This window comes from Neurospora hispaniola (genome assembly GCF_033458365.1).
Source record: "Neurospora hispaniola strain FGSC 10403 chromosome Unknown B0T23scaffold_1, whole genome shotgun sequence".
In the NCBI taxonomy this organism is placed as follows: Eukaryota; Fungi; Ascomycota; class Sordariomycetes; order Sordariales; family Sordariaceae; genus Neurospora; species Neurospora hispaniola.
The window spans coordinates 6458612-6484461 of NW_026944406.1; the positions used below are offsets into that span (position 1 = coordinate 6458612).

The following is a 25850-nucleotide window of genomic DNA, read 5'->3' on the forward strand; positions in this document are numbered from 1 at the left end:
CAAGTCAGTGGACGATTACGTTGAGGGGGAGGAATGGAAGAGAGGGAAAACGATGAGGTGATGTGAATCTGGGCAGCCGTGGGGATTAATATGTACTTGTACAAGTACCCTTCGGAGCACACTCCATTCCACCCTGTCTCTACTAGTCCTACACTACTTACTTGCACGAATCACGTAGTCTCAGTTTATTTAGTCTACACTATACAAAAAGACGGAATGCTCCAGAGGCCAGCCCCTTGACCTTGTTTTCTAGTGCGAAAAAGCTTACTTACTGGGCCGGAAGGGGAGACGGTAGGCGGCGGGAAATACGATCATTGATGAGGAGACAGACGAAGACTTGGTTGCTTCCTTGGACCCGGGGCCTGCCATGCCCATCAGGATCTTGGGCTTTTCTGGCCAATAGCCAGCCGTTTGGGATGGACATGGCCCCTGGGGCTAATGTACCTCCTCGTACCTACATTGGTCTGGTGTTGTCTGGTGGCGGGCGGACGGGGGGAAGGCATTCCCAGCTTCAGGTTTGAGCAAGATTGATGCCGTTCGAGGCGAAGACCTGTCTCGCGATTTCGGAAGCAGCCATGGAAGGGACGTATGGAAAACGAGTGATGAGCATTTAGATGTGAGATCCATAGAAAGATGTCTCGGACTCATGCCCGTTCGTCTATTCTAAAATTGCACATCACCGGGCGTCCTGGGTACGTCCCCAGAAGGAGGACTGCGAGGAGATCGCGGAGTTGTTAGGGCAAATGGCGCGAAGGAAGCTTCGCTACCCCACCTGACAAGTCGACTCCACAGTGTCCCAAATAGCACCTGCACCCGCAACTGAAGTCTGCTTCCCACATCCACTTTCACCTCACACCGCTCACCTTTCCGAGCCCAACCCCGCCATTGCGGTGTTCATTTTTTTGCCTTCTCCTGCAAAAAAGAAGGTGAGCAGCATAAGTGCCGTTTCATATCCAATACGAGTCGGAGTTTCTATGGGGGGGAGGGGGGAGGGGATGATACGAAGCCGAGGTGAACCTGAAAACAGAAAACGTAAAAAGACGGTACAGATGAGGACGGGACGGGAAACCTCAGCTCAACGTTCAAACAAGCTTTTGTGTCAAGCAAGGAAATGGATGGAAGCAGGAAAAAGAGTGCGGTCAATTTCAGCGTTGAACAGCACTGAACTGCAAGAGATGAACATGTGTGAAGGAGAAGGACCAATGCACTGGGTACTCCGGACAGGACTGGGGTCGGTGTCCAATGGACAGTGGATCCTAACAATTATTTTGGGGGTCTGGGTGCCGTTGTCCGCCCTGCTGCCTTTCGAGGATGCGGCCTTGGATGGTTTGACGCTTTCTTGGAATGGGGGAATGGGTTCTTCCTTGTTCCTCTTCAACGCATCTTCAGCTCTTCACCAGACATCACATCAAACTGCATCCGGTCTACGGACAGCCAAGGATTCACCACCACGTCGATGTTGTCCTCTTTGTCGCCTACGGTTTGCCGCGTACATGATGTTGATGTCGTGGTGAACAACACTCGAGACATGGAAAAAGCCAGGGGACACCATGGTGGTAAGTCACAGTAGGTACTTGGCGGTGACCTGACAGCAACGACTATGTGTCCAGGGGTATTCGATATCAGAGAGACGGGACATGAAAAAGAAATCCTTCTTTACGACATCTTCACATGGTTACAGTCAATGATATGAGGTTGCAATTCGGGCGCTAAGATTATCACCTCTTTGGGGAGATTACAGCCGTCGGTTGGGCGAATTGGGCAGACCCAAATAGCAACGGGAATTGATAAAGCAGGAAACAACCACGGCAGCGCGACGATATCTTCAGGTTGGCGCAGTGTGGCTGTCGAATGCTACTTTGGCGGTGCCTAAAGAATCCATGCGCCGACGTTCGTGGACGTCGAGTGGCTGGGCTGGATGAAGCCTGTCAAGCCCAATCTGATACTGCAGTGATAACGAAACTATCGTCAGCTTCATCCAGCCTGAATGGATGGCCGATGCCATGTTTGGTTCGGATCTCTATACCAAGTTGGGATCAAAGGCGTAGACTATCGTCGGCTGGCATCATATCGAAGCTATTTCAATGTCACTGCAGCAACTGCTATCTCGCTGCCATAAGCCATCCGCTAGATTGAGGCGGAGGACAACTCGGGATTTGCGATGTCAGCTGTGGCAGGGCATTCGTTATCTCCGTCGCTGGCGCTGTCGCTGAGCTGGCGCTGAGAAGACGCCATCAGCCGCTATGTCTGTTCAGTGAGTGGCTACGATGCGAACTCGACCAAGTAAATTGTTTACGTGTACGGTGAAGGAACTTGAATCCTTTGAAATCATCCGCCAACACCAAGAAGCAGCGATGAGGGGTAACAAGAGGTACTTCAAGATACCACTGCCTTCCAACGGGACGTCAACCGAAGGACAAGAGAGGAGATCCCGGCCGGCGGGGTAATTGGACGACTTTTTGTTCTCATGGTCCAATTTCCCCTCTTTCTCAATTCGATATGAAACGGGCAGCAACGGGACAAGAAGGCAAGAACTTGAACAACCAGCACACCCGGGTTTGGATGACGTCGGGAAGGCGGTTGCCCGCACACTCTTGCCGTTGAATGGTGACACTGACACTCGGTCCACACTGGTCTAGATTTTGTGATCGGCTTGTCGGTTACTGTGCACTTGCTTCTTTCTTCTCTTTTCTCCTCGCCAATCTTCTTCTTTGCAACGCTGACAAAAAAATGTGTGCTTCCCGTCCCCCGTCGTATTGTCGACAGCGTTGCAAGATCGGCCACCATGAATTTTACCGCCATATCGACATTTTGGTCAAAATGCCATTTGATTCCCTTTTCTTTGGTCCCCCAAGACAGACTGTCGGATGCCAGCATTGGTGTGGCCATCATCCTTTTGCCCGCGCTGGAACGATGCACCAAACACACGGGCGACAAACCGAAAGGTGTCAAGTTACCACGTGCCTGACGTGTACTAACAATTACTCACATAATTACACACAGGAGCTGTTAGTGCAGCATGGCATCGGCGATCGAGTTCTAGTTCTTTGTCTGATCGACGGCTGGACACCCTCACACATCTGCCACTTACCACATAGGGCAAATTCCGAGGACGATCCTATTCCCAAAAAAAAAAAAGTATTGAGAAATTTTCGGTGTTTGTACCTGCAGAGTGCGGCGGACTGTCTCCGAGCAAAAGTCACCCTTCAGACGGCATTTTCTCTTTTGGCAACGTCATCCTGCGCCTGCTCCTCCAAGCCTGGACATCCTCGATGCGATCAAGTGATGCTGACCGGCCAATGAGTTGTCACACCTCGTTACCTCATTCACCCACCCTGACACCGCCAGTGACGACGTCTGTCGGCATGAGGCATCAAATTCGTTGACCCTGGTACTTCGACAGCAACACACCCAAGACCCTTGGACCCCCAATACCAGTGCTCCAGCCCCCAGTCCCTAACCTTCTCCCAATCCCTACACGTGTGCGTCGTCCACGTGTTGACCGCCATCAACTGTCTCCTCTGACTTCATTTTCGGGAACAAGGCACTAGTATCCGTTGAGCACTCCAAATGACTCCCGAAAACCTTCGAAAGCAGTGTCTTAGGTGGATTGTTTCTTCTTCATGGGAGGTCTGGGAGTGTGAGTGTTGGAAACGGTCTTGAGCTTGGGAGTGAGAAGAATGGATGGATACGAGTTTGCGGAGCTTTTCGAAGCTCTGGAGGTTATGCAAGACCACGAGCTGGATCACGTAGGATTGGGGGTTCCCGGAGAGGTGGGTGGTCTTGTTGAGGAGTTTCCAGACGGAAAAAAACGTTGCAAAGGGGGAGGACATGTCTGCAAGCGTTGATGTGTCCTGGCCTCGGATACTGCATTTCGTCTCAAGGGATGGGAGTACTGTGAGAGGCCTGGGAAAGAAAGGGCCTCTTACTGCTTTACAGGGTTTCCCAGTTGGCGTTGACCTCACCGGAAGGAGAAGGGCTTTGGTATTCGGTCCTGTCGAGGTGCAGGCTACCGAGGAAGACGACCGTCTCTTTGAGATTTACATCGTCGGCGGGAGTTAGTGCATCCTGTCAATCGTTCAAGTGACGGGGTGGGGAGAATGTGAAACGGTGATAGACTGTCCATCGGGTTGGAAATGCATCACTCTGAGCACTGAGTTCATTATTGTCAAACCAGCCCATTGCTAATAAGCCGACTAGTGTCCCGTTCAAGACTAGAGAAAGCCAGTGCCATATTGACGAACTGTCACCCCTTGGTGGCTCACTAAAAAGCGAGATGCCGTCTTCTTCGGTTGTTTGATGGAAGACATAGGAGGTCCTCGCCAGAGGCCCCAGTTGTGCTTTTACCAGTCATGATGCTTGGTCTGAGTTGGGTATGAGGGCTCTCAAGCAACACATTGACCCATCGTCTGGAGTGAGAGAGGAATGTTCATTTTTCGTCAAGTTGATATCTCAGCCAGCTCGCATCCATTCATGATCCTGTCAAGAGCATTCAGTTATCGTCACCGCCCGAGTTCTCCTGGAGTCGGACACTCGTCATTCATGCAGCCGCTGAGTTGTGTAGGAGGATAGTCCCACTCGAACGACTTACAGGGCATAGGTCGACCTCTGAAGATACCAATGATGTGCTTCCACGGACCTCATCGGATCCTATGGGCCTTGTCACTTGCTGAACATGGGCAAAGGAGGGATTTTCTATTGATGACGATTGTGGTTTCTTATATATCTCACTCTCGCTATGTCTCACGATTCTTCTCCAACTCAATGCACTTTCACCTCTGACGCTCTCATCCACATATTTCTTCCCATCAATTCCATCGTCTCAACGGCGAGGCGCTTCTCTAATCGGCTAATCAGTTGTGTATGAGGTACCGTGGTCGACCCTCCATAATTGATAATACCCTCTTTTGAGATGCATGACCCCTTCATTCTACCATCCGTCTTTTCCTCCTCATTCCTTCTTCCCTCCCCTTCACCTTCCTTTCACCCCTGGTGCTCAACCGTATAGGCTCGGTACCTCCACCGTTCCTCATCTAGTACTCATCCTCAAGATCCGTGTCCTCATCCGTAGGCTTGTTGCCAGGTTTGCCAGGAACAGGCTTGCTAGGAACCGTGGGAATAGGCTTGCTGGGGACGGTAGGAATAGGCTCGCCCAAGGTATGGAAGGGAACGAGACCGTCGAACTCGAACTCCTCGGGCTTGTTGCCGTTGCCGGGCTTGCTGGGAACGGGCTTGTTGCCGTTGCCGGGCTTGCTGGGAACGGGCTTGCTAGGAACCGTAGGGATGGGCTTGCTAGGCACGGTAGGAATGGGTTCACCAAAGGTGTAAGGGGTGAAGATGTCCTCGTCCTCGGGCTCGGGCTTGTTGCTGGGCTTGGAAGGAACCGGCTTGCTGGGTACGGTAGGGATGGGCTTGCTGGGAACCGTGGGAATGGGCTCGCCAAAGGTGGTGGGGAGGGGAATGTTGAAGATCATTTTGATGGTAGAGTGTTGTGTGGTGGTTAGTGGATGCTGGTTTGGTGATTTTGGTTGTCAAAGTTGTGAGTTTCGTGAAGTGATGGGAAGTGGAAGTGGAAGCGGATGCGATGTGATGTGCTGTTCAAGAGTTGCTTGGAAGGAGCGTGTGGAGGCTGCTTATATGGCTTCACGAAGATGGGAAAGTGCTATCAACATGGACACCAGAGGAGGAGACATCCGTCATTTGCCCTGACCGAGGTTGACACTTTATGAAGGTGCCGCTGTTTGATGACATTGACTTTTGTTGGTGTTTTTGATTTCAGTGTCTACCAACTGTACCCGTATGGGATCGGAAGAACGAGGAATGGAACGAGGTATGTCCGCGACATCACGTCTCCGTTTGGGTAATTTCATCAATTGAAGCAATAGGTTCTCTTTGTAATCACCGTTGACAAGTCCTCGTCAGCAATACCCATCATGAACCGAGAATAAGCCATCACGCCAGCCATTCCCAGCACTGCGCAATACGTTTGTTGGCAACGGTAATCATCCCATGTGCATCAAGAGATCGAAACACCCCCACGCCATCACGATATACTGCCAGCTACACTCCCTACCCCCTCTGTCAAACGCAAGCCTCCATTTATGGTTCAATTTCTCCCATCTCCCTTCATGGCCTTGGCTGGTCTATCAATTCAACAAGTGGTATCAATGAAGTAGGGACTTCTTCGCTGATCAAGCTATTGGAAAGGCTGGAAACGTTTGCGCCGAAGAAAAAGACCAAAAAAAAGCCACGAACCATTGTTCGAACGCACCACCTCTACAAACAAGCGAAAACAGAAAAGGGGGCAAAAAACAACAACCGCTCGTTCAGAGCAATGGTGAACCGTATGAATGTCTCATTCTGTCGACTGGAGCGTTCCCAGATACCATATAGGTAGACCGGCTACTAGAATGTGAAGACCCCTTTTCGTATCTTAGCACACCGTTCCCGATCCGGACAGATAATAGGTTTTTTTTGTTTTTTGGAATTTTAGAGACTCAATCGGTAGACCACTGTGCCATCTGACCAAGCGGTTGTTGTTGGACGGGGTAGCCAACCAGGTCCCTTATATGGCCATTAGGCGGGTTCTGATATCGGATGACATGAGGACTGGAGGGCTCGGGATGGGTACAAGTTGGAAGGTACGGAAGCCACTCCTTTTTTTTTCTTCCTCTCCCGGGCCTCACCCATTCACCCCATTTTTTGTTGCTCGAGATCCCGCTTATTCATGATCGCTTCCAGAACTGAAGAAGGCGCGCATCGCACAATTCCAGGTCTCGAGCTCGAGTCCCAGCCCGTCTTCTGAAGCCAAGAGCAACGTCCCACAACAGATATAGATGCGTCTCTGCCTCTCCTTCCCCGCAAATACCTGCTCAATTCTTCCCAAAAAAGGCGGTAAGTAAACTTCCTTTGCTTCCGAAAGCCGACAGGACCGGATCGTCCCGCCAGGTGAGACAAGATCGGAAGAACTTCCAGGAACTATTACCACCCCCCACCAGACGCGATGACCCCAGCCGCCAAAGGTCGAAGATGACGGCGGCGACGCCACATTTGCAGGGTATTCCCGCCATTGCCAACCATCATGCAGATCTCAAGGTCCCGCGGGTGAGACATATTACTAGATGGTATCCCCCAGCGACAGGTTCACAGAATTTCCATTACCAAACCGAGTGTTTGGGGAGCGTGGGTAAGGCGCCGTACGACGTCAGAATTCTTTCGCCTTCTTGAGAACGTGGGATGGGGAAGTTGAGTGAACATCGTGTTTGGGACGTGATAGGTTGGCTGCTTGGCGGGTTTTTCTGTTTTACGAGAAGACAAGCTGAGGTGAGTTCCCTTCGGAATGGCATATACGGGCTGGGGCTGACTGGATGAGAAGATGAACCGAGGAATGAAGCGACGGCGGACTGCATGTGAAGGACAAATGACGTTTTGGAATGATGAGCGGCAACCTCGAGGCGCGAAATCGCGACGACATGGAAGTCAGGCTTCGAACAGGGCCTCTTTGACTTATAAGTCGCCGGCAAGGCCCTGAAATAGGAGATTCCTGTACACGACACCTCTCACGCTGAATCGTCAGAGTTCTTGAACCCAATCCATACCCCGAAATCCAGCACAGAAGGCTTCTCAAGATGGTCCTCAAAAAAGACACAACAACACCCTCCGCCATGTCTTCACCCACCACCATCTCAGCCTCTAACGAATACTCCCCCCTCCGCGCCCTCATCATCGGCCGTGCCGCCCATTCCCTCTTCCCCTCGGAACCTCCACACATGATCCGCGCAACCATGCCCACCCTCCACCACCCCGAATTCCGTCCTCACCACCCTTTTCCAGCAGACATTGTCGCCAAAGCAGACCAAGAACTCGACAACTTTGCGCGTGTGATGACGGAGAGATTCGGTATCAAGGTGTACAGACCCAAAGAAGTGGATTGGGCCAAGGCGAATGAGGGAAGAGGAGGGTATACCGGTGCAATGCCGAGGGATGGACTGATGGTGGTGGGGAGGACAGTCGTGGAGGCGTGTTTTGGATGGGGGTGTAGGAGGGGGGAGATTGAGCTTGCGTACAGTGGTGTTCTGGAGGATATCATGGAAGGCGCGCAGAAAGCAGGCGAGTCACTCAGGGTGTGTCGTGCTCCCAAGATTGTCGGGGGAAATACCTTGTATGATGGGCTTTTGGATGACGACAAGCCAGAAGATGGTGGTGCGAAACAGAACGGGACCATCCCCAGGGGCAGCCAAAACGGCAACCAAACAACACACTGGGCAATCAACAACACCCGCCCGGCCTTTGACTGCGCAGACTTTATGCGCTTCGGCACCGTCCTCATCGGCCAGCTCTCGCACGTCACTAACCCCAAGGGCGTCGACTATCTCCGCGCCGTGCTGCCCGCCTCTTACACCGTCGAGCTCCTCAACACCACCGATGACCACGCGATGCACATAGACGCTACCATCCTCCCCTTGCGCCACGGAATGTTGATCTACTGCCCCTCGCGCGTCACCGAGGAGGAACTCCGACGGCACGAGGTTTTTAGGGACTGGGATTTGCGACCGTTGCCGTGGAATCCCGAAGAGGAGGAGGAAGAGGAAGAAAAGGATGAGGGTCCGCCGAGGTACATGTGCTCCAAGTGGTTGGTTCTCAATGCCATGAGTGTGGACGAGAAGACGATTGTGGTGGAGGAGAGGCAGGAGAGGTTTGCGAGGTGGTTGGAGGAGGAGTTTGGGATGGAGGTGGTGAGGTTGCCGTTTAGACATGTGAATAGCTTGGGGGGATCGTTTCATTGTGCGACTGTTGATTTGGTTAGAAAGGAGCTTTGATTTGGAAGTAGGAAGAGGATGGGGGGTGAGGATGAGGATGAAGATGAAGATGAGGGACTGATGATGTGGACAGTAAAAACTGACTGAATGCTATTTTATTCTATTTTGATGTTCTTCGACTGAGGACATGTCGTTAGACGGTCTCCTCGTGCTTGTCCGTACTCAATCACTGTTCACTTGTCGGGTTCGGAAGTGCCCCGTGTGCCCATCATCTAGCCTTACTCACCTTTGGTTCCCTAGTCAGGGGTGCGGGATAGCTCGCAAGAGACACGGCGGGGGCAGTCTCGTGCAACTTGACGTTTGATGGTTATCATAACCGGATGGAACGAGAGGAAGTTGTATTGATATTGTACCATGCTTCGAGCACAACTGATTACTCACTAAGGGCAGGCGGCTGCTTCTCCTCCCTTTCCCTCGCTTCCATCTCCCCTTCCATCCTCGCACCCTCCAACGCTTCCTTCTCCTTTTTCTCCAACGCCCCCGGCTCAGTGATATCGACACCCAACCTCATGGCCTCTGCCACTTCCGCCGCCGGGCCCGTAAACCACCGTCTTGCCCAAACGACCCACGACCCTATTGACCCGACCGCAATGATCCCCACCGCTACCACGGTATAATTCAGCGTCTGGCTGGTAACCGGGTTGGCAGTAGGCAAACAGAACACCACAGTGATGAAACAGATCCACAAGCATGCCGCGCCAGCGATGACACGGGACAGACCGCCGAGGTTGAAGGGGCCCTTCATGGCTGTAAAGTTCTTGTGCCAGAAGAAACCGATCATGATAGGCAGACCGTAGGAGAGGTACAGACCGATGGTGGCGATGGAGGTGGCGGCTGCGAAGGCGACATCGCTCCCTAAGGAGGGAAGCGCGAGGATGAAGGAGAGGGTAGCGGCGAGCCAAACGGCGCGGATGGGGGATTTAAAGCGGTCGTCGACTTGGTGGAAGAAGGAGGGCTGTTTTGGGACTTGTTAGTAGAGTTCAACCCATGGAAAAAAAGGTGAAAGAAAAAGAGGGGGCGACTGACAATGCCTCTGTCACGCGCAAAGGAAAACATCATGCGCGAATTGCTCGTCATGCTAAACAGCCCACAATGCCAGACACAAAGCATGATCAAGCTGAACAAGACCAGGGCGCCATCCTCGCCAGCGACGTCCACCAAGATTTGTAGCACGGGCTGCCCGTACCTGCTATTCAGCGTGCTCTCAAAGTCCTGGATGCTGAAAAGGAGAGCCATGAGCACAAAAAAGCCAAACAGCGAGCTGAACCCTACAGAGCTCACTACGCCGATGGGTGCAGACCAACTCGCATTCTTTGTCTCCTCGCTCAGATGTGCACTGGCATCGAAACCAGTGAGGGTATACTGAGACAGCAAAGCGCCGCAGAGGACGACATATGCTGGGGAGGCACGTTGGCCCCAGCCTTCTGTCCCTTCCTCAGCCGCCGTCCCATCGTGATACCTCCCAAACACAAACTTGGCGCTCTGGAGCTTGGGCGCCTTGGCCAGAACCGCAATACAAAGCGCTGTGATCCCCGCGCTATGCAGCACAATGCTCACATTATTCAAAAACCTCAGCCCCTTGACGCCAAACGTGTTCACCACGCCATGACTAACCAACAGGGCCGCATAGATGCCAATCGTCTTGGCAGCCGTCGGTTCGTAATCAGGGTTCTTGACCGTGATGGCTGTAGACACCAGGCCCGCCAGCCCGAATGTGATGCCCGTCGTGACGGCTACTTGCCCGAGTAAGTTGAACCAGCCCGTTAGCCAGGCTAAGAAGGGGGACCACCGTGGAGGAGCGAGCATGGCGGACCAAAAATAGGGGCCGCCGGAGGTAGGGATGGCGGAGACGATTTCGGCCATGGCGATGGCGACAAGAAGGGTAAAGAAGGAAATGACGATCCAAGAGATGGACATGACGGCTGGACCACCGGTGGCGAGGCCATAGGAGAAGAGAGTAGTGAGACCGGTGATGACGGACTGTGGTCTGTTAGTGACGTGTGGAGATATGGGAAAAAGAGAGGAGACTGACGATGATGGAAAAGGATACGCCAAAGTTGTGAGCTAGGCCCCAGTCGCGGTTGAGTTCTTGCTTGTAGCCGAACTGGGCGAGACGGGACTCGTCGAGTTCATCGATACCGTCGCTGCCATGGCCGCGGGCATGGGAGGGTTGCTCCAGGTCGGGTTGGACAGAGGATATGGAGTCATGAGTGCCCATCTTGACTGTTGTGTCTACCAAGAATTGGTCTCGAGACCGGCCCTGTCGTGGTGTAATGAAGATGAGCAAGCTGGAAGAATGTGTGTACTTCAATAATGTACGGTAGAGATGTAGACGAATGCAATGAAACTCCAACGTTTACAGATCACTATCGGCGGTGTAACACTGGCTTTCCATGTGCACATTTCGCGATCTTGGGACTCTCGAGACAGGGGCAAAGAGAACGATGTATAAAGAAAGAAGAAAAGGTAAATAGAGAAGAGAAGACGACATGTCTTTCAAGATAAGGTAACAGGTCTTGAAGGATGGAATCAGCAACCACTCACAACCCCCTCTCCTCAAACCGTTTGGACACTCGACGCCAACATGACCGTGGTGGGTTAGTTGGTCCGTTTAAGCTTATCTTGGCTTGGAGAGGCTGGATGGGTTGGGGATTGATAGGCTTGGAGATAGATAAAGTAGCCCACTCAGATACCACTCTTTTATCGATGGTTATTCGTGATGGATGTTGGGGTAAGGCTTGATCAGCGAATGATAGCCGGAAAGGGCGTTGAATGTGTGCTGCTTTGGGGCAAGACGCGGGCTTGGCTGACACTGGCTGATGAAAGGCGGGAGAGTTGCACTGGGGAAGGGCCGAGGACGTGTGTTTTTCTCATATTTTTTATGTAAGGCATTTCATTGTCTGGTTTGATCAGATCTGTTGTAAATTGAGCCGTGATGAACAAGAGGATGATGACGGGAAGTGAAAGCTGATAAGACAAGTGGAAGTCAAGTCCAGTTGATGCTCTGGGGAAATTGTTAGTGCTGACGACGCGCTTGCCCTTCGCTCGATGTTGAGTTGAGTGGCCCAGTTGCCGGCCGGGAGGAGAAGTGGGGTAGTCAAGATACCAGGTACATATCTGACTGCGCTATGTAGAGATGCCTGCCGGTAACTTGGAAATGTCAACACCACATCTTCCATCGCCACGCGGCATCGTCTTCCTGCCTTCTTTCAGTTTGCTTCCCAGATCAAATGCAGGAGCAGCAGCCCACATGATTGAGGCCTGGTTACAACCTGCTTCCCGGTCTTTCTATCTGGACATTCCTTGAAACTTGCTGCATTTTGAAAACATCACGCCGGGCATGTGGTTGGTGGTCCGTGCTTTTCACGCTCTATGAAACCCCCCAGCTCCCATTCAAGTTCCCTTCCCGTCATGGGAATTTCTTCAACCAAACCATTATCTCTCCACTGAAGTATTTGGCATTCTTCAAGTGTCTCTGCTGGACGGAAGCTTCTTACTCAATCACGTTATATAATTCATTAATAAATCACACCTTGTTCAAGTCCAAGTTACTCGCCAATCTCCATCCAGGCCCCCCTCACCGTGCATCACCTCGTGAGAACATCGACGTCCACATCAGACACAAACACTCATCCACACCACTCACTCACAACACAACAAGGAGGGGCACTCACGCCCCCCAAACACACACAGCCAAAATGTCATCTCGCAACCGTCAATCCCGCAACCCCAACCGCAACTCGTCGTCCAGCACCCAAGGCGAGGAAGCCCAGATCTGGTCCCAAATCAAAGACGAGATCCGCGAACTGGTTGATTCCATCAACGCCTCCAACGACCAGATCCGCGCCATCCTCGCTCAGGACTCTCTGATTGCCAAGTCACGTGAAGCACAAGCTTCAAAAGAGAACCCATCCAATGCTGAAGACAAAACCGACATTGCAGCCCTAGAACAAACCCTCGACACGCTCATCCGCGCCGGTGTGGGCGGCGCCGACATCAGCAAACAGAAACTCCAAGAGGTGATTGAGCATGTCATGGTGTTGCGAGCACTGGTCAAGGCGAGGGAGGAGAGCGAAGGGGTGGTGCATAGCGTGGGCACGCCGGGACCTCATTCCGGTAGTGCGGGACGGGACAGAAACAGCTCCAGCCTTTTGGGGAGCGGAGGGAGATCGAGTTCGGCCCGGGGGCATGCGGGGGGAAAGGGGGATCGAGGAGGAGATCGTGAAGGGAGGGGAGATAGGGACCGTGATCGGGGTGACAAGGACCGTGGGGACCGTGGAGACAGGGAAAAGGGGGAGAAAGAGGGAGGGCGAGATCGGGACCGTAACTCGGAGAGGTTGGGTGACAAGTTGGGGTTGGGAGACAAGGACAGGGATAAACACAGCGACCGCGATCTGAGTTCCATGTACGACTTTGACGGCGCCGGCGACTCACCCGTCCCTTCTCCTCTCTCAAGTCACACCAGGAAGCTCGGCGGAGCCAACACTACGGCCGGCAGTGATCGGGCTTCTACCGCCCGCGACAGCGTGCCTCCCCGCGACACGCCCTCCAAGGATTCGGTTCCTCCGGAACCCAACACCAGCACCACGTCCAACGGCACCACCTCGGCAGGACCCACCACAGCAGGCGCCACCCAACGCGCCAAAGTCATCTTCCACAAGGGCCAAGACGTAGTCTTTAAGCCCAAAGCCTCTCCGGCCTCGGGAAACGAAACCACCGAGTGGATGCTGGGGCGCGTGCAACAGGTTTCGGGCGAGGGCAAGTCTCGTCGGTACCGCGTGCAGGACGCCGATCCCGACCTGGACCCGGACCAGCGCGTTGAATACCGCACTTCTGCGTCGAGCATGATCCCCATCCCCGCGGCGGGTGAAGAAGAGAAGAAGCTGCCCAAGCTGGAAAAGGGCAAGGTGGTGTTGGCGTTGTATCCGGATAGCACGACATTCTACAAGGCGGAGGTGATGGGAACCGAAGCCGAGGGCGAGGGAGAGGGCAAGCAGAGGGTCAAGTTGAGGTTTGAGGGAGAGGAGAATAGTGGGACGCTGCAGTTGGTGGAGAGACGGTTTGTGGTGGAGTATAGGGCTTAGAAGGCTGATGTTGGGGATGAGGAGACGGAGGATAGAATACCTTTTACGCCTGAACTTTCGGCTCAACGACCTTGAAGTCGGTGATGATGGTTCGGATGAGCGCGACTCGGATTCTGATTACCTAGTCGCTGGCTTGGGGAAAGAAGAGATATTGGGGCAATAACAAGGGCAATATACATATGCCCTGGGATGGGTTGGAGATTTTGGTATTTGGTGGTTATGCGCAGGATACGACATACGGAGCAGGCATGGTTTGTACAAGCAGCGAATACACCCAGCGGGCTGTTTAGAATACTAGATATATCATTGTGGTATCAACAATTCATCCGATCCATGATACCGATTATATGTCTAGCTTCGGTGGGGTTCCCTTCTGCGGCGAGATGTAATGAGTGCTTGTCTTTGTTCCAGTCCCGCAAACCTCATCGTGGAGCGAAGCGAAGTCTACCTTCAATTTTCGGGAGAGGCCGCCGGAAGCATATCGGCGGTTTGCCCTAGCAGAGCAAATAGAGGCCCGAATAGGTAGGTAACAAGGGGATTGTATATTCGTCGGTATTATGTCTACCTACCTATAAATATCCCATATCTTCCCATCCCATCCATGGTGGTTGTTCAGTTGCCGGAGATAAGTTGCCGGGTTCATGGGGGAGTCTGATTGCCGGAAAACCTAGGTAGTCACGGCAATCAATTCTCAGCATCGCATCGCTTCCCGTCATCATCATTTTGAATTTCCCGGTGGATCCCGCCAGTGCCCACTACAGGCCCCTCCCTGGTCGTGCCACGCCTGGCTCGCTGGAGGGAAGCACGGACCCCGCTGCAGCAGGAAATGGCAATTCCCGATCTGGCCGCTGATTGGCTCCTTCTTCAGGGGGGAAATATCCTCGACACGGAAGAAGGGCCCTGTTCCCTTCTGGGATTAGCGACCAGACAAGCCAAACACCCGACGCAGTCCATGCTGAGCGAGCGACAGAGACGAGGACTTTCTCTCCGATGCCTGAGCCTGGCTTCATCAAATCTCCCAATTCCCCTCCCCTCCTCCCTCCTGAGCTCCGTCCTCCTGACTGACTGATGAACTTTTGCGCTTCTTCTGTTTCCATCTGTTCAGTTGTGACTTGCCCTGTCTGTCGACTGTCGTGTCTCCGTCTCCATTCCCTTCTCTCCCACTCCCTCCCCTCAGTCCATCTGACTGCCCGACATTGGATCAACAAGCCTGATCGTCTACATCTCCGCCAGGTTTCACCCACTCCACGGCCCACGGCACCTGCTTTTAATTAATCTCTTTGCCTGTCGTCAACTACTCTACTACCGAGCGATACACAGCCCGCTACCTACCTACCTACCTACCCGCGCTGTTTGCGACGACAACGACGGCATCTCTCATACGTGAAGAAGCATCCAGACGCCAGACGCCAGACGACATACGCCATCACCACTACACCCCTTTGCGCCTAATCCAATTGTAATCACCAACACGATACCCAAGGTATGTTGCTTGTCTGTCTGTCTCTCTTCACTTCCCCAGGCTAGGCTGGTAATGAGTGGTTTCGCTACACCATGGCCGGTCGCCATCTTGAAACCTAATCGGTCTCCCCACTGTTCCCTCAACTGTCTCGCACATATTACATTACCTACCACTACCTCCAGTCCAGTAGTCTACGTGCGCTACCACGCCCCAACCTCTAACAAACCAGACTAACACATGTTTCTCTCCAGTCCACTCCTTAATTCCGCTTCCTGCCCATCGCCAGTCGACAACTTATCCAGTCCCTTCCACCACCACACTCCTTTGTCGCGATCCGATTGAACTGCTCGTGTCATCCATAGACACCTAAACCACACCACTCCGGTCGAACTCGCAACCACCCACCACCACCACCACCACCACAACTCCCACACACATCCACAACCTCTCCCTCCAGACCACCGCCAAAATGGGCAACGTCATGTCCCTCGGCTTCATGGCCAAGCTCTTCGGCACCAAAGAAGTCCGTGTACTCATGCTCGGTCTCGACGCCGCCGGCAAGACCACCATCCTCTACAAGCTCAAGCTACAAGACCACGTCACCACCATCCCCACGGTCGGCTTCAACGTCGAGACGGTCACCCTCCGAAACATCAAGTTCAACATCTGGGACGTCGGCGGCCAGGACAAGATCCGTCCCCTCTGGCGCCATTACTACTCAGGTACCCAGGGTCTGATTTTCGTGGTGGACAGCGCGGACCATAACAGAATCGACGAGGCGCGGGTGGAGTTGCATCGGATTATCAATGATCGCGAGATGAAGGACTGCTTGTTGTTGGTGTTTGCTAACAAGCAGGATATTGCTGGTGGTGAGTACTCCCTTCTTCTTCTTCCCCTTGGAATTGCTATTTCGACAAAGTGCCCGCTGCGCTCGGCTCTCTTTTTTCTTTGCTCGCTGCGCTCGAACTGGGGGTCTTGTTGGAAAAGCCTGAGGGGTAAAGATGGACCTATGCTAACCAGACATTCTACAGCCATGACTCCCCAGGAAGTCACCGAGAAGCTCCAGCTCAACAAGCTCAAGGACCGCATCTACGCCGTACAACCCACCATTGCGATAGACAAGGCCGGTCTGCAGGAGGGCTTCAACTGGCTGTCCGATAACATGAAGGCTGCCCAGAAGCAGTGATCGATTTCTAGCCTCGATCGATTGCGACATCAATAAAACACACACAGGGAGGGCCGCCCGCTCGGAGTCGACGTATGGGATCTGACTGGTTGGCCGGCCGGCCGGCTGTCTAATTACTCTAGCTGGCTAGCTGGCTTGCTCGGTCGGCCGGAAGACTTCCCAGTCCGTCACTTCCAAGCTTCAGTCCCGTAGATGGATAATGACAACCTCGCTTCGAGACAAGATCGCAAGAAAACCGATACCCCCAGTCAGACCGAAGCCCTGACTCTATGGCGGTGGCCCAGGCCACAAGAAAGAAAGGAATGGAAGAAGGGAGGGGAAGTTGGTCATGACACATCCCAAGAAATGCTTTTTGTTCTAACGAAAACGGGAGATGTCCAAGCCTCGGCTCGGGGTACGCAACGAACAGAAGGACTTGGCTTGGCTGGGTGGGCAAGAAAGAAAGGAGGAAGAAGAAGAAGAAGAAGAAGCATTAAGGACAACGAAAAATAATCCGTAATTTACCCTAGTCACCTGATTTGTGTTGTTGTTGTCGTTGTTGTTGTTTGGCGCGTGGCTTTTGACATCCTTTTTGTTTGGTTAGCACAGAGAGGGAAGCTAGGGGAAGGGGGGAGACAGTAACAGCTACCTTGGTTGGTTGGAGCTGAATACAAAAGAGAGGTAGAAGGACAGAGACAGAGACAGAGAGAGAGAAAGAGACATATTGGTGGTGGAGGCATCATAGGATACCCGGGTAACTTGCTTTTTCTTCTTCCTTTTTTTATACCTAACTTTTTTTTGTTTTATAGCGAGCTTCGTTGGTAGTTGCATGAAGAGAGAAAGAGAGTTGTCGGTACGTATCGATCATGGTCCAGCAGGTTTATATGCTTTGAGTGTGATTTTGTGAAGAGGAATCATAATGTCTAGAGGTACATTTGTACGCTATGTGTCGGTACCCGCTGGTTCTATCGTAACTCCTGGTCCCGTATTTTCCATCCATTGTGTTCTAGTCCACGCTTTGTCCATCAAGTCCTGATCGCTTCGATGTCAGGTACTAACAATTCAGTCTCTCCCGCCCCTTCAACACAATCAACTTCCATCTTTGAACCCCCGAGCATACCCATCTCACTAGTCCATGTCCCATCTCTTCAGGATCTTCTCCTCAGTGATCCCAACAACCCAAACAAACCCGGACTAGTGCCGGCGGCGAATTTACACCCTCCAAGGCATGCCACCCAATATCATCCAGTGGTTCCAATGGATGCCGTTGTCCTTGTGCTTGCAGCAGCTTGTGCGCGAGATCAAAACACCGCTAGCTTGTGTAGGTATCTCCCATCCAAGACGCTGTAGGTTTTGGAGATGCTGCACCTGGACTAAGAGCGATTTTGCGTCGCTCGTTGTGAATTCGCAGTGCTTCCTACCTGTGTAATTTGTCGTGGTTGCTGAACTTGTTCTGTCGTAGCACCATTTGCGGCGCAATCTCGAGCTTGTGAATCCATGGTGAAGCCGCTGCAGTTGTACTGTTTGTTGGCGCTGTTGTTGATGCAAGGTCTGTCCTGTTTCCTGGGCGGTGAGATGGTGCTAAGTGCCCAGGAATCAAGCCATGCGATGAGGAAGGTGAGTTGGACAGGTATTTCCACTTATAACTCAGTTCCTTCGGTGCTGAGCCTGGTCCTGTCCCAGCCTCTCTCCGCCAAACGTGAGCTTGAGCAAACGTTCTCAAGCTCACGGCCAAGCAGTCCAAATGGCTACTGACCATTCGACTTGCCATTCATGATATCGTTCAGCTCTCCTGACAGCCATGCGTTCATTTCCGGCTTGTTCGGCTTCCGCTGTCCCTTGTGATGCTGCTGTCCTACCTCTACCTAGAGGTACTGTCCCCCAAGGCGTTGCGTGGGAGTTCGTCCGCGTCTTCCAACACCAAGACCCTATCCCTATCCCTGCGACCCTTTCATCCTCTTATTCGGATGACTCTGTTGCGCCGCCGCCGCCGCAGCAGCAGCAGCAGCAGCATCATGCATTCTTTTTATCCCCGCCATTTGCGCCATCCCACCATGTCCTTGACCCAGTCCTCCCATCCCTTGGCCCATTCCGCCGCCGCCCATATGTCCGTGTCCGTGCCCGTGTCCGCCGATATTCCCCAACGAACCTCCCATAGCCTGAACCTGCGACTGCGCTTGTCCCATCACCAGCCCCGTCCCAGTCCCGGCCGCAGCGGTATTCACCCGCGATCCACTCTGATTCCCCGTCCCGGTGCCGAAGCCGATATCGTTGTCGTCCTGCGACACGCGTCTACAAGGGTACGTCTCGTTTTTGAGTCCTTCAAAGCAGTTGGTCGGTGACCAGTTGACTGCTGCTGCTCCTGTTCCTTGGGAGGTGCTATTGGCCGTGTTGCTATTGAGAGAAGCCAGCGGGGTCGAGGTGGGCGAGGTGAAAAAGGGGTGGACGAGGGCGTCGGCGGCCGTCAAGCGTTTCTCGGGGTCGTATTCGAGGAGGGAGGCGAGGAGTTTGTAGCCTTCTGCTCCTAGCGAGGTCAGAGGGGTGGAGACGGTGGTTTGGTGGTACCATTTCTGAAGGTTTCCGTGCGTGTTTTGCGACGCGGGCGGTTGTTGCTGGGAGCGATGGCCGTAGGGGTGGTGGCCGCCGTGGGAGTGGGAGGTGTTGGTCGACAGCAAGGGCGGCTGTAAAGTGGACAACTGGCTATACTCGGGCATGCTGGCCAACAAGGGCCATCGCTCTCTCGTTGGTAAGCCCATGACATCCACAATCTTCTGCATCTGATGCTTCTGGAACGGCACCGTCTTCTTGCTGTCCATCTTGGCCTCCTCCCCCTTAAAGATCGGCCGAAGACTCAGCAGCTCCGCAAAGATGCATCCCACCGCCCACAGGTCAATAGCCGTCGTGTAATGCTTACTCCCCAACAGCAGCTCGGGCGCGCGGTACCATATAGTCACGACCACTTTATCGCCCATGTAGAGGTTGTGGATCGGCTGCTTGAACACCCTGGCCAGTCCCAGATCGCCAATCTTCACTTCTCCGGATGAAGTAACCATGATGTTGGCCGGCTTCAAATCTCGATGTAATACCCAGTTGGTATGTAAGTATTGCACCCCTTGCAACAGCTGGTACATTATCGACTTGATCGTCCCCGGCGCGATCGGGTGTCGTGGTGTTTGCGTGTGATGGTGGATGATCTGCAACAAATCGTGCTCTGCGTACTCGAAGACCATGAAGATGCACTTGTCCTCGAGGATGATCTCGATAAGCCGGATAACGTTGGCGTGGTTTCGCAGCTCGGAGCATAACGCCATCTCACGCACCGCCGACTGCGAGATGCCCGTGTAGTTCACCACTGCTTCGCCTTCTTTATCGGGCTTGAACTTTTTGATGGCGAATTCCCCAGTTTGGCCTTGTCGGCCGGTGGCTTTGTAGACTCGACCATAGGTGCCGGAGGAGATGAAGCCGATGACTTTGTAGCGGTCCGTAATGCGGACTTTGGTTTGGTAGTTTAGGGGGCCGGCATTGCTACGCTGGTCTGAGTCTGAGGGCGGTTAGTGTCGGACTGAACTAGGATATGAGAGATGAATGGGGGGAAAGGTGATACTGACACCCGCGGTAGCTGGTTTCGGCTTTTTGGTTCCTTGCTCTATTTGTGCCGTACATCATGGGGGGTGATTGTATGTTTATAAGAGTGAGGTTGGTGCATGTAAGGTAGTGAGTTGGTAGTGAGAGGCTGGGCAGTCACCGCCCGTCTGTTTTGTGTTTGAAGATGCTCGCGGGATGTTTATGGAAAAGAACTATATATCCGGGCACAGAATACACACTAAAGGGATCATGCTGGGAGGGCTGGATGATGTTTTGAATGAAGGAATTGGATCAAGTTCATCGACTCACATTTCGGTTTCGGAGGCATGTCATCTGAGCCGTACCCGATCTGCACGGGCCCGGGGGGGAAACCACTGTGAGACTCGGGAATGGATGAGCGGAGACGGTGTGTTAGCGTGGCCGGTAGCTGGACGATGGGAGCCGGGCCTGAGAGTTTGGAGAAATCGAGTAAAGATGGCCGGTGAGGGTCTGGAAACACGACAAGTCTGGGGATTTTGACGACAAGCTGGAATGATATTGTTGTTGCAAAGGCAACATCAAAGTGACACACGAAGGAAAACAATAACATCAGTTGCCCTTTTCGTCACGAGCGACATGTCAGGCTAGCAGAGATCTGATGATGTTTGCTTCTGTTAGTGTGTCAGCTCTGATAAGCCACTGTATCGCTGCCGGCCTTAGCGTACCGTATCGATGTCCAGAAGGTGGGGTGGGCCACTTCACCTTTCCGTCTTCCCGATGTTTGTCCGGGACCGTCCCGTTCCGCTGTCCGCATCTTGCTTGATGTTGGCGCCGTTGTGGTGGTATTGGGGACTTCTTTCATGGCATCCCAAAAGACCATGACTCTTGGCACAAGGCCATTGTTCGATTTCCCCTGTCGGAACCAACAGACTCACACCAAACTCTAACAAACTCTCGCATTATCCTTTATTTACCTACCAACGGAAAACATTATATCGCCTGCTATTGTAGTCTAAACAGCTTTCACCCTCAGTTGTCCCTTACCTAGGACCCAACTTCTCCAGCACCCTCGCGCCCTGCTCTTCCCACTCCTGCTTCGTGATCCACATGCTCTCCTTATCCGCCATGATATTCGCCAGCACCGCACCACCCAAGAAGACCATATGCCTTCTTCTCGGCGGGTCCTCGATCCTGACCTTGAACTTGCTCAGCCTCTCCGGGTTGCCTCCCAGCACGCGCGTCAACCACAGCTGCTTGAGCTCCTTCTCCAGTCTGCTTGGGAGGCCGGGGTACATGCTGGAACCACCCGACAGGACGATCGCCTTGAATAGCGAGGAGCGCACGTCGACATCGGCGGCCTGGATAGTGTTGAAGAGGAATTCGGCGATACCCGGCTGGTCGCAATCCACCAAGTGCGGCTGGAACAAGCACTCGGGGGCCTCGAAACGCTCGGAGCCGACGCGGATGACGCGGCCGTCGGGAAGGGTGTAGCTCTCGACGAGGACGGTGGTATCTTCGGACAGGCGCTTGTCGAGCTCGAGGTCGTACGAGACGTAGCAGAGCTTTTCCTTGATCTGGCGGACGGTCTCAAAGTCGGCAGTACGGTTCAGGGCGTAACCGCGGCGGAGAAGGAGGGCGATCAGGTTGCGGGTGACGTCGCGGCCGGCCACATCGAGGCGGCGGGTAAGGTGGTTGAGAACCACGGATTCGTAGACGGGAACGATATGCGTGACACCGTCGCCAGAGTCGACTACGACACCAGAGGAGAGACCTGCGCGTTGTCTGTCAGCTACTTGTTTCCTCAAGTCGCCGTGTAAAGGAGCGGTGACATACCCTGAGCATACAATGCCAGCACCGCCTGAATAGCGACATAGACACCTCCAAAGTCGTAGCGCTCAAACATGACTTCGGTCATCTGCTCCCTGTTCTTCAGCGGGTTCAAAGGCGGCTCCGTCAACAAGATCTTTCTTCCCCGCGTATCGACCTTCATCTTTTCGTGAAAAGTGTAGTCCCATAGGTGCTGCATGTCGTCCCACTTCTTGACGATGCCGTTCTCCATCGGGTAGCTGATTTGGAGCATGGTGCGGGCGGCCGCGGCCTCGTCACCGCACATGATGTCTTTGATCACAATGTCGGACGAGTCGGAAAGCGATTTGGCTTCTTCGGCGCGGAGAATGGGGCGGCCGACTATCGAGGGGTATTGGAATTCGGGGAAGTTCTGGGCGGCGTAACCGACTTTGAGGAAGCCGGTACCGCCATCGAGGACTGTGGACGTGGGAGAGAGGTGTTAGCTGGGCGCTGTGTTTAATGTGTTGCTGTGAATGGGAAGTGATTGAGGACGGAGCCCGACGGCGACAGCTACCATGGCGACGGTGATGACGCGGTCAGGCAGATGGGTGGGTGGATGGTGGTGTTGGTGGTCGTCAAGGTAGCTTGAGCTCGAGACAACAGACGGATAAGGGGTTGTTGGCGGAGAAGAGCTGACGTACCAATGGGAGCGTCGGTGTTGGCCATGCTGGGCAGCTGTTTGTTTGGGTAATTTTCAATGGAGTTGCGAATAGCTTCGTCGGGGTTTCGAATATCGAGTGTATATCGGAGCTAGAATAGGTGGAAAGCTCCCGCGGGTGAATCAACAACCAAGTGTCGGTGGTCCCGTCGGTCGGTCGGTGCAGTGGTGTCGGTGCCCTGTCCGGGTTACGGTAGCGGAGTGGACTACGGCACCGTAATTAGCTGGAGTCCAGCGCGGTAGCCTAGCTGGGGGGTAGTACCGATGTGTGGGGTCATTCGCTAACTGCCAAGCTTTCCTTCAAACAGGGCGCCGCTCGTCTGAGCCAAAATAAATGAGACGAACCAACAGGCTAGGTACCTACCTAGGTAAACCAGTCCACTACCGCTCGTCAAGATCATAGAAAAGGCCGTTGCAAGACTGTGATAGGGATTATCACAATTCGAAAAGACCTCAACTAGAGTCCCATTTACACATTTTCATTCCGGAATTGCCTAGAACTTGAGATCAGAGGTGCTACCAAGACGCTTGGATGCGCACTTAGTTAGCAGTATACCCAAGTACCCAACCAAGGTATAACGTCAAAGGTCTCAACTATTTTGTCCAGGACGAGCGCCGATGACAGGCGGGTCTTGGCAGGATTCTGGACCCCAAGGAAGTGGCAGGCATTAGGGTACCCACGTGATACCCCGCATGGGACTCGCACTTGTACTTGTACATGCACCTTGTTGGACATCGTGAGAGATCAGACGGAATGGATCATTCATTCGAGAGTGGGGTTTGATATTGGTTTTTGCCTTCGTTTTCTTCTTCATTCGTTGTCATCAAAACATTAGTCGCGTTTGGAAGGTGTGTCCCATTTATTTGGCGGCGCCTTTTCTTAGGTATTTTTGCTCACTCAGGCCGTCCATAAAATCGGTATTTTACCAACTCAATACAATACTAGTAGGTTGTTGCCATTCAGGTTGTTCCGTCTTGAAACTTTCATCCAAATATTTGATCTCCGTGCTACCAGGCCTGCCATGGACTCAGATCTGACCATTTCCACCTCAGACCACTTATCAATTCACCTCACTTACTCACCCCCCTCGCCAACATGACTACCGCCCACCAAGAACCAATCAGGATCCTGATCCTCAACCCCAACTCGTCCAAGTCCATGACCGATGGCATGGCAAAGTCTATTTCCAGCTTACACCTCCCCGACGTCTGTGTTCCCTTCCCCCTCCACCTTTAGTAACCAAAAACGTGGACTAACACCCCCCCTCCAGAACATCGAAATCACCTACTACACAGCCTCCACCTCTTGTCCAGCCAGCATCAACAACGGCACCGACCTGGATACCTCCGCCTCCGTCGTCCTCCAAGACCTCAGCAGCAACCTCCAACTCCTCAAAGACCACGACGCCGTCCTAGTATGCTGCTACTCCGTACACCGTCTCGTCCCCGGCCTCTCGGAACTCGCTGCATCCAACGGCTTCTCCCTCTCCGTCACGGGCATCTTTGAAGCCTCCGTCCTCACTTCTCTGTCGCTGCTCACGGGCCCGACGAAGAAATGGGGCATTGTCACGACGGGAAAGTACTGGGAGGAGCACCTGACGGTAGGTATCAAGAAATTCCTGGGTCAAGAGGAGGAAGGGGGAAACAATACAAAGTTTGCTGGGGTGCAGACGACGGGGTTGGATGCGGGAGATTTCCATGGGGATATTCCCAAGGAGGTAATTGATGCGAAACTGGCGGAGGCGACCAGGAAGTTGCTGCAGGCTGGGGATGTGGAGTGTGTGGTGATGGGGTGTGCGGGCATGGCTGGACTGGAGCAAATCATTCGACGGACTGCGATTGAGCAGTACGGCGAGGAAAGGGGGAAGAAGGTCATGGTTGTTGATGGAGTCAGAGCGGGAGTTGGGCTGGTGGCTGAGATGGTGAAAAATAGGAGAATGTTTACCCAGTAGGTAGGGACGGAAAGGGAGTGGAATAAACTTTGAAACTGGAAATTTCTTTTCGAGTGATTTGTACGCAAGTTTGTCGCAGTGCTCCCTACCTTTTTCCAAGCTCTCGGGGCAGAAGTCACATCGTACAGTCCAGTACTGGTTTGTTTGTTAGTTCGAGACCTCGTGTCAACTTTCCTATGCGTTTTCATGGCTAACTAATGTGTAATCTTACCTCGGGCACGCCACGCCATCTCTAATATTCAAAATACCAAATTAAATCCAACTAATACCTTTTAATTTGTCCAAGTAACCTTTAGGACTATTCGAAATACATTTTGTCTAGTGCACTATGTTTATTGTACAGCAGGAGTGCCTGGTGTACCAAATTACGCCCAAAGTTGTAATAAGCAACGCTAGAAGTCAACCTGACATAAGACACAATCACCACCCTCCAAATCTCCCCTTATGCAACACTAATAGCACCATGGTAGGGTGGTGGTGGTTCTTGTTCTGCCGGTGCTGGGAGGGTGTTCGATAGCAGCAGTGGTTTGTCGGGTGATGCAGAAACGGGTTTCCAAGTGATGATGTAGTATCCCATGTCAAGCGGCCAAACAAACAGGAATGTCAAGAATACCAAGCAGAATGTTGTGAGCTGATATCGCCGACTTTTGCCGTTGACGTTCGGGAATGCTGTGATTGATTGTTCTCCGTGCATGGTTGTCCATATCGTTTCGGATCGAACCCAAAATCTCAGGATACTCAGGGCCAACCAGACAATGATGCCTGGAATGATGATGAGAAGTTTAAGATCAAATCCTGTCGTTGCCGAGATTGAACATTCGCTGGCGAGTGGACACTCGTTTGCCAGCGCACATATGCAGTTTGTCGGGGTAGTCATTTTGGAACCTATTACCATTATATTAGAAAGGAGTTGGGGAGACGGGGAAGTAGAGAGCAGAATAGCAAGCGAGAAACATACCTCTTGATTTAACGACAAAGGACGACCGTTTGGTTTGAGAACGACAACGATTGGAGCGGCGGCTTAGTTTGGTTTGAATAAATGTGTTGAGTAGTGAAATGTTGTACTAGAAAGAGTTTGGTTCCCGAGAGAAGAATTTGAGAGGGGGATACGATGGTTTAAGTACCTGTTTGGAGGGTCCGGATCAGGTTTCCTGTTTCCATGCTTTCATCCTTGTGACAAGTCATCCTTTCCGCACGAGCGAAGCTCACTTCTGCAGTTGCATAAGCAGGTTCGGAGGTCCGAGGTTACGGTTGCCGAGTTTAATGCCTACCGATTGCCAGATTGGCGGTTGGTGCCT

General features: G+C 52.9%; 9 protein-coding genes across 9 annotated transcripts; 4 read left to right on the top strand and 5 right to left on the bottom strand.

The window, feature by feature from the left end:
• Nucleotides 1–5033: 5033 nt before the first annotated feature.
• On the bottom strand, nt 5034–5474 carry B0T23DRAFT_392917 (uncharacterized protein; the record flags this gene model as incomplete). The annotated part of the gene is made up of 1 exon (XM_062838037.1): nt 5034–5474. The coding sequence occupies one exon, from the start codon at nt 5472–5474 to the stop codon at nt 5034–5036; it is 441 nt and encodes a 146-aa protein (XP_062698072.1).
• A 1980-nt stretch (nt 5475–7454) lies between these two features.
• B0T23DRAFT_41995 (uncharacterized protein) lies at nt 7455–8903 on the top strand. The gene has a single exon (XM_062839719.1). The coding sequence runs from the start codon at nt 7629–7631 to the stop codon at nt 8817–8819; it is 1191 nt and encodes a 396-aa protein (XP_062698073.1). The 5' UTR covers nt 7455–7628; the 3' UTR covers nt 8820–8903.
• Nucleotides 8904–9157: 254 nt separating this feature from the next.
• On the bottom strand, nt 9158–11299 carry B0T23DRAFT_41998 (amino acid permease-domain-containing protein). Its single transcript, XM_062839720.1, has 3 exons — nt 10852–11299; nt 9846–10799; nt 9158–9774 (listed from the first exon to the last, which is right to left on the bottom strand). Exons 1-3 carry the CDS (start codon nt 11035–11037, stop codon nt 9193–9195), a joined length of 1722 nt encoding a protein of 573 aa, XP_062698074.1. The 5' UTR covers nt 11038–11299; the 3' UTR covers nt 9158–9192.
• Nucleotides 11300–12517: 1218 nt separating this feature from the next.
• On the top strand, nt 12518–13903 carry B0T23DRAFT_307466 (SGF29 tudor-like domain-containing protein; the record flags this gene model as incomplete). Its single annotated transcript, XM_062834423.1, has 2 exons — nt 12518–12910; nt 13124–13903. The coding sequence occupies 2 exons, from the start codon at nt 12518–12520 to the stop codon at nt 13901–13903; spliced, it is 1173 nt and encodes a 390-aa protein (XP_062698075.1).
• A 1713-nt stretch (nt 13904–15616) lies between these two features.
• Nucleotides 15617–16647, top strand: B0T23DRAFT_42127 (ADP-ribosylation factor family-domain-containing protein). Its single transcript, XM_062839761.1, has 2 exons — nt 15617–16234; nt 16397–16647. Exons 1-2 carry the CDS (start codon nt 15835–15837, stop codon nt 16549–16551), a joined length of 555 nt encoding a protein of 184 aa, XP_062698076.1. The 5' UTR covers nt 15617–15834; the 3' UTR covers nt 16552–16647.
• Nucleotides 16648–16960: 313 nt separating this feature from the next.
• Nucleotides 16961–17446, bottom strand: B0T23DRAFT_372182 (uncharacterized protein). Its single transcript, XM_062836713.1, has one exon. It carries the CDS (start codon nt 17271–17273, stop codon nt 17061–17063), a length of 213 nt encoding a protein of 70 aa, XP_062698077.1. The 5' UTR covers nt 17274–17446; the 3' UTR covers nt 16961–17060.
• A 936-nt stretch (nt 17447–18382) lies between these two features.
• B0T23DRAFT_42192 (serine/threonine-protein kinase prk1) lies at nt 18383–20474 on the bottom strand. Its single transcript, XM_062839784.1, has 2 exons — nt 20139–20474; nt 18383–20071 (listed from the first exon to the last, which is right to left on the bottom strand). Exons 1-2 carry the CDS (start codon nt 20194–20196, stop codon nt 18465–18467), a joined length of 1665 nt encoding a protein of 554 aa, XP_062698078.1. The 5' UTR covers nt 20197–20474; the 3' UTR covers nt 18383–18464.
• Nucleotides 20475–20667: 193 nt separating this feature from the next.
• On the bottom strand, nt 20668–22608 carry B0T23DRAFT_331520 (actin family; the record flags this gene model as incomplete). The annotated part of the gene is made up of 3 exons (XM_062835729.1): nt 20668–21865; nt 21928–22359; nt 22548–22608. The coding sequence occupies 3 exons, from the start codon at nt 22606–22608 to the stop codon at nt 21135–21137; spliced, it is 1224 nt and encodes a 407-aa protein (XP_062698079.1). The 3' UTR covers nt 20668–21134.
• A 716-nt stretch (nt 22609–23324) lies between these two features.
• On the top strand, nt 23325–24796 carry B0T23DRAFT_372189 (Asp/Glu/hydantoin racemase). Its single transcript, XM_062836714.1, has 3 exons — nt 23325–23545; nt 23654–23807; nt 23872–24796. The coding sequence occupies exons 2-3, from the start codon at nt 23697–23699 to the stop codon at nt 24550–24552; spliced, it is 792 nt and encodes a 263-aa protein (XP_062698080.1). The 5' UTR covers nt 23325–23545; nt 23654–23696; the 3' UTR covers nt 24553–24796.
• Nucleotides 24797–25850: the final 1054 nt, after the last annotated feature.

Bases quoted from the DNA above. Each gene is read 5' to 3' on its own strand.
- B0T23DRAFT_41995 (XM_062839719.1), top strand. From the start codon at position 7,629: ATGGTCCTCAAAAAAGACACAACAACACCCTCCGCCATGTCTTCACCC.
- B0T23DRAFT_42192 (XM_062839784.1), bottom strand. From the start codon at position 20,196: ATGATGTACGGCACAAATAGAGCAAGGAACCAAAAAGCCGAAACCAGC. The intron at 20,072-20,138 runs GTCAGTATCACC...AACCGCCCTCAG, and splicing joins CGAAACCAGCTACCGCGGGT to ACTCAGACCAGCGTAGCAAT.
- B0T23DRAFT_41998 (XM_062839720.1), bottom strand. From the start codon at position 11,037: ATGGGCACTCATGACTCCATATCCTCTGTCCAACCCGACCTGGAGCAA. The intron at 10,800-10,851 runs GTCAGTCTCCTC...AACAGACCACAG, and splicing joins GCGTATCCTTTTCCATCATC to TCCGTCATCACCGGTCTCAC. The intron at 9,775-9,845 runs GTCAGTCGCCCC...GTCCCAAAACAG, and splicing joins TTGCGCGTGACAGAGGCATT to CCCTCCTTCTTCCACCAAGT.
- B0T23DRAFT_372189 (XM_062836714.1), top strand. From the start codon at position 23,697: ATGACTACCGCCCACCAAGAACCAATCAGGATCCTGATCCTCAACCCC. The intron at 23,808-23,871 runs GTCTGTGTTCCC...CCCCCCCTCCAG, and splicing joins CCAGCTTACACCTCCCCGAC to AACATCGAAATCACCTACTA.
- B0T23DRAFT_372182 (XM_062836713.1), bottom strand. From the start codon at position 17,273: ATGATGCCTCCACCACCAATATGTCTCTTTCTCTCTCTCTGTCTCTGT.
- B0T23DRAFT_42127 (XM_062839761.1), top strand. From the start codon at position 15,835: ATGGGCAACGTCATGTCCCTCGGCTTCATGGCCAAGCTCTTCGGCACC. The intron at 16,235-16,396 runs GTGAGTACTCCC...GACATTCTACAG, and splicing joins CAAGCAGGATATTGCTGGTG to CCATGACTCCCCAGGAAGTC.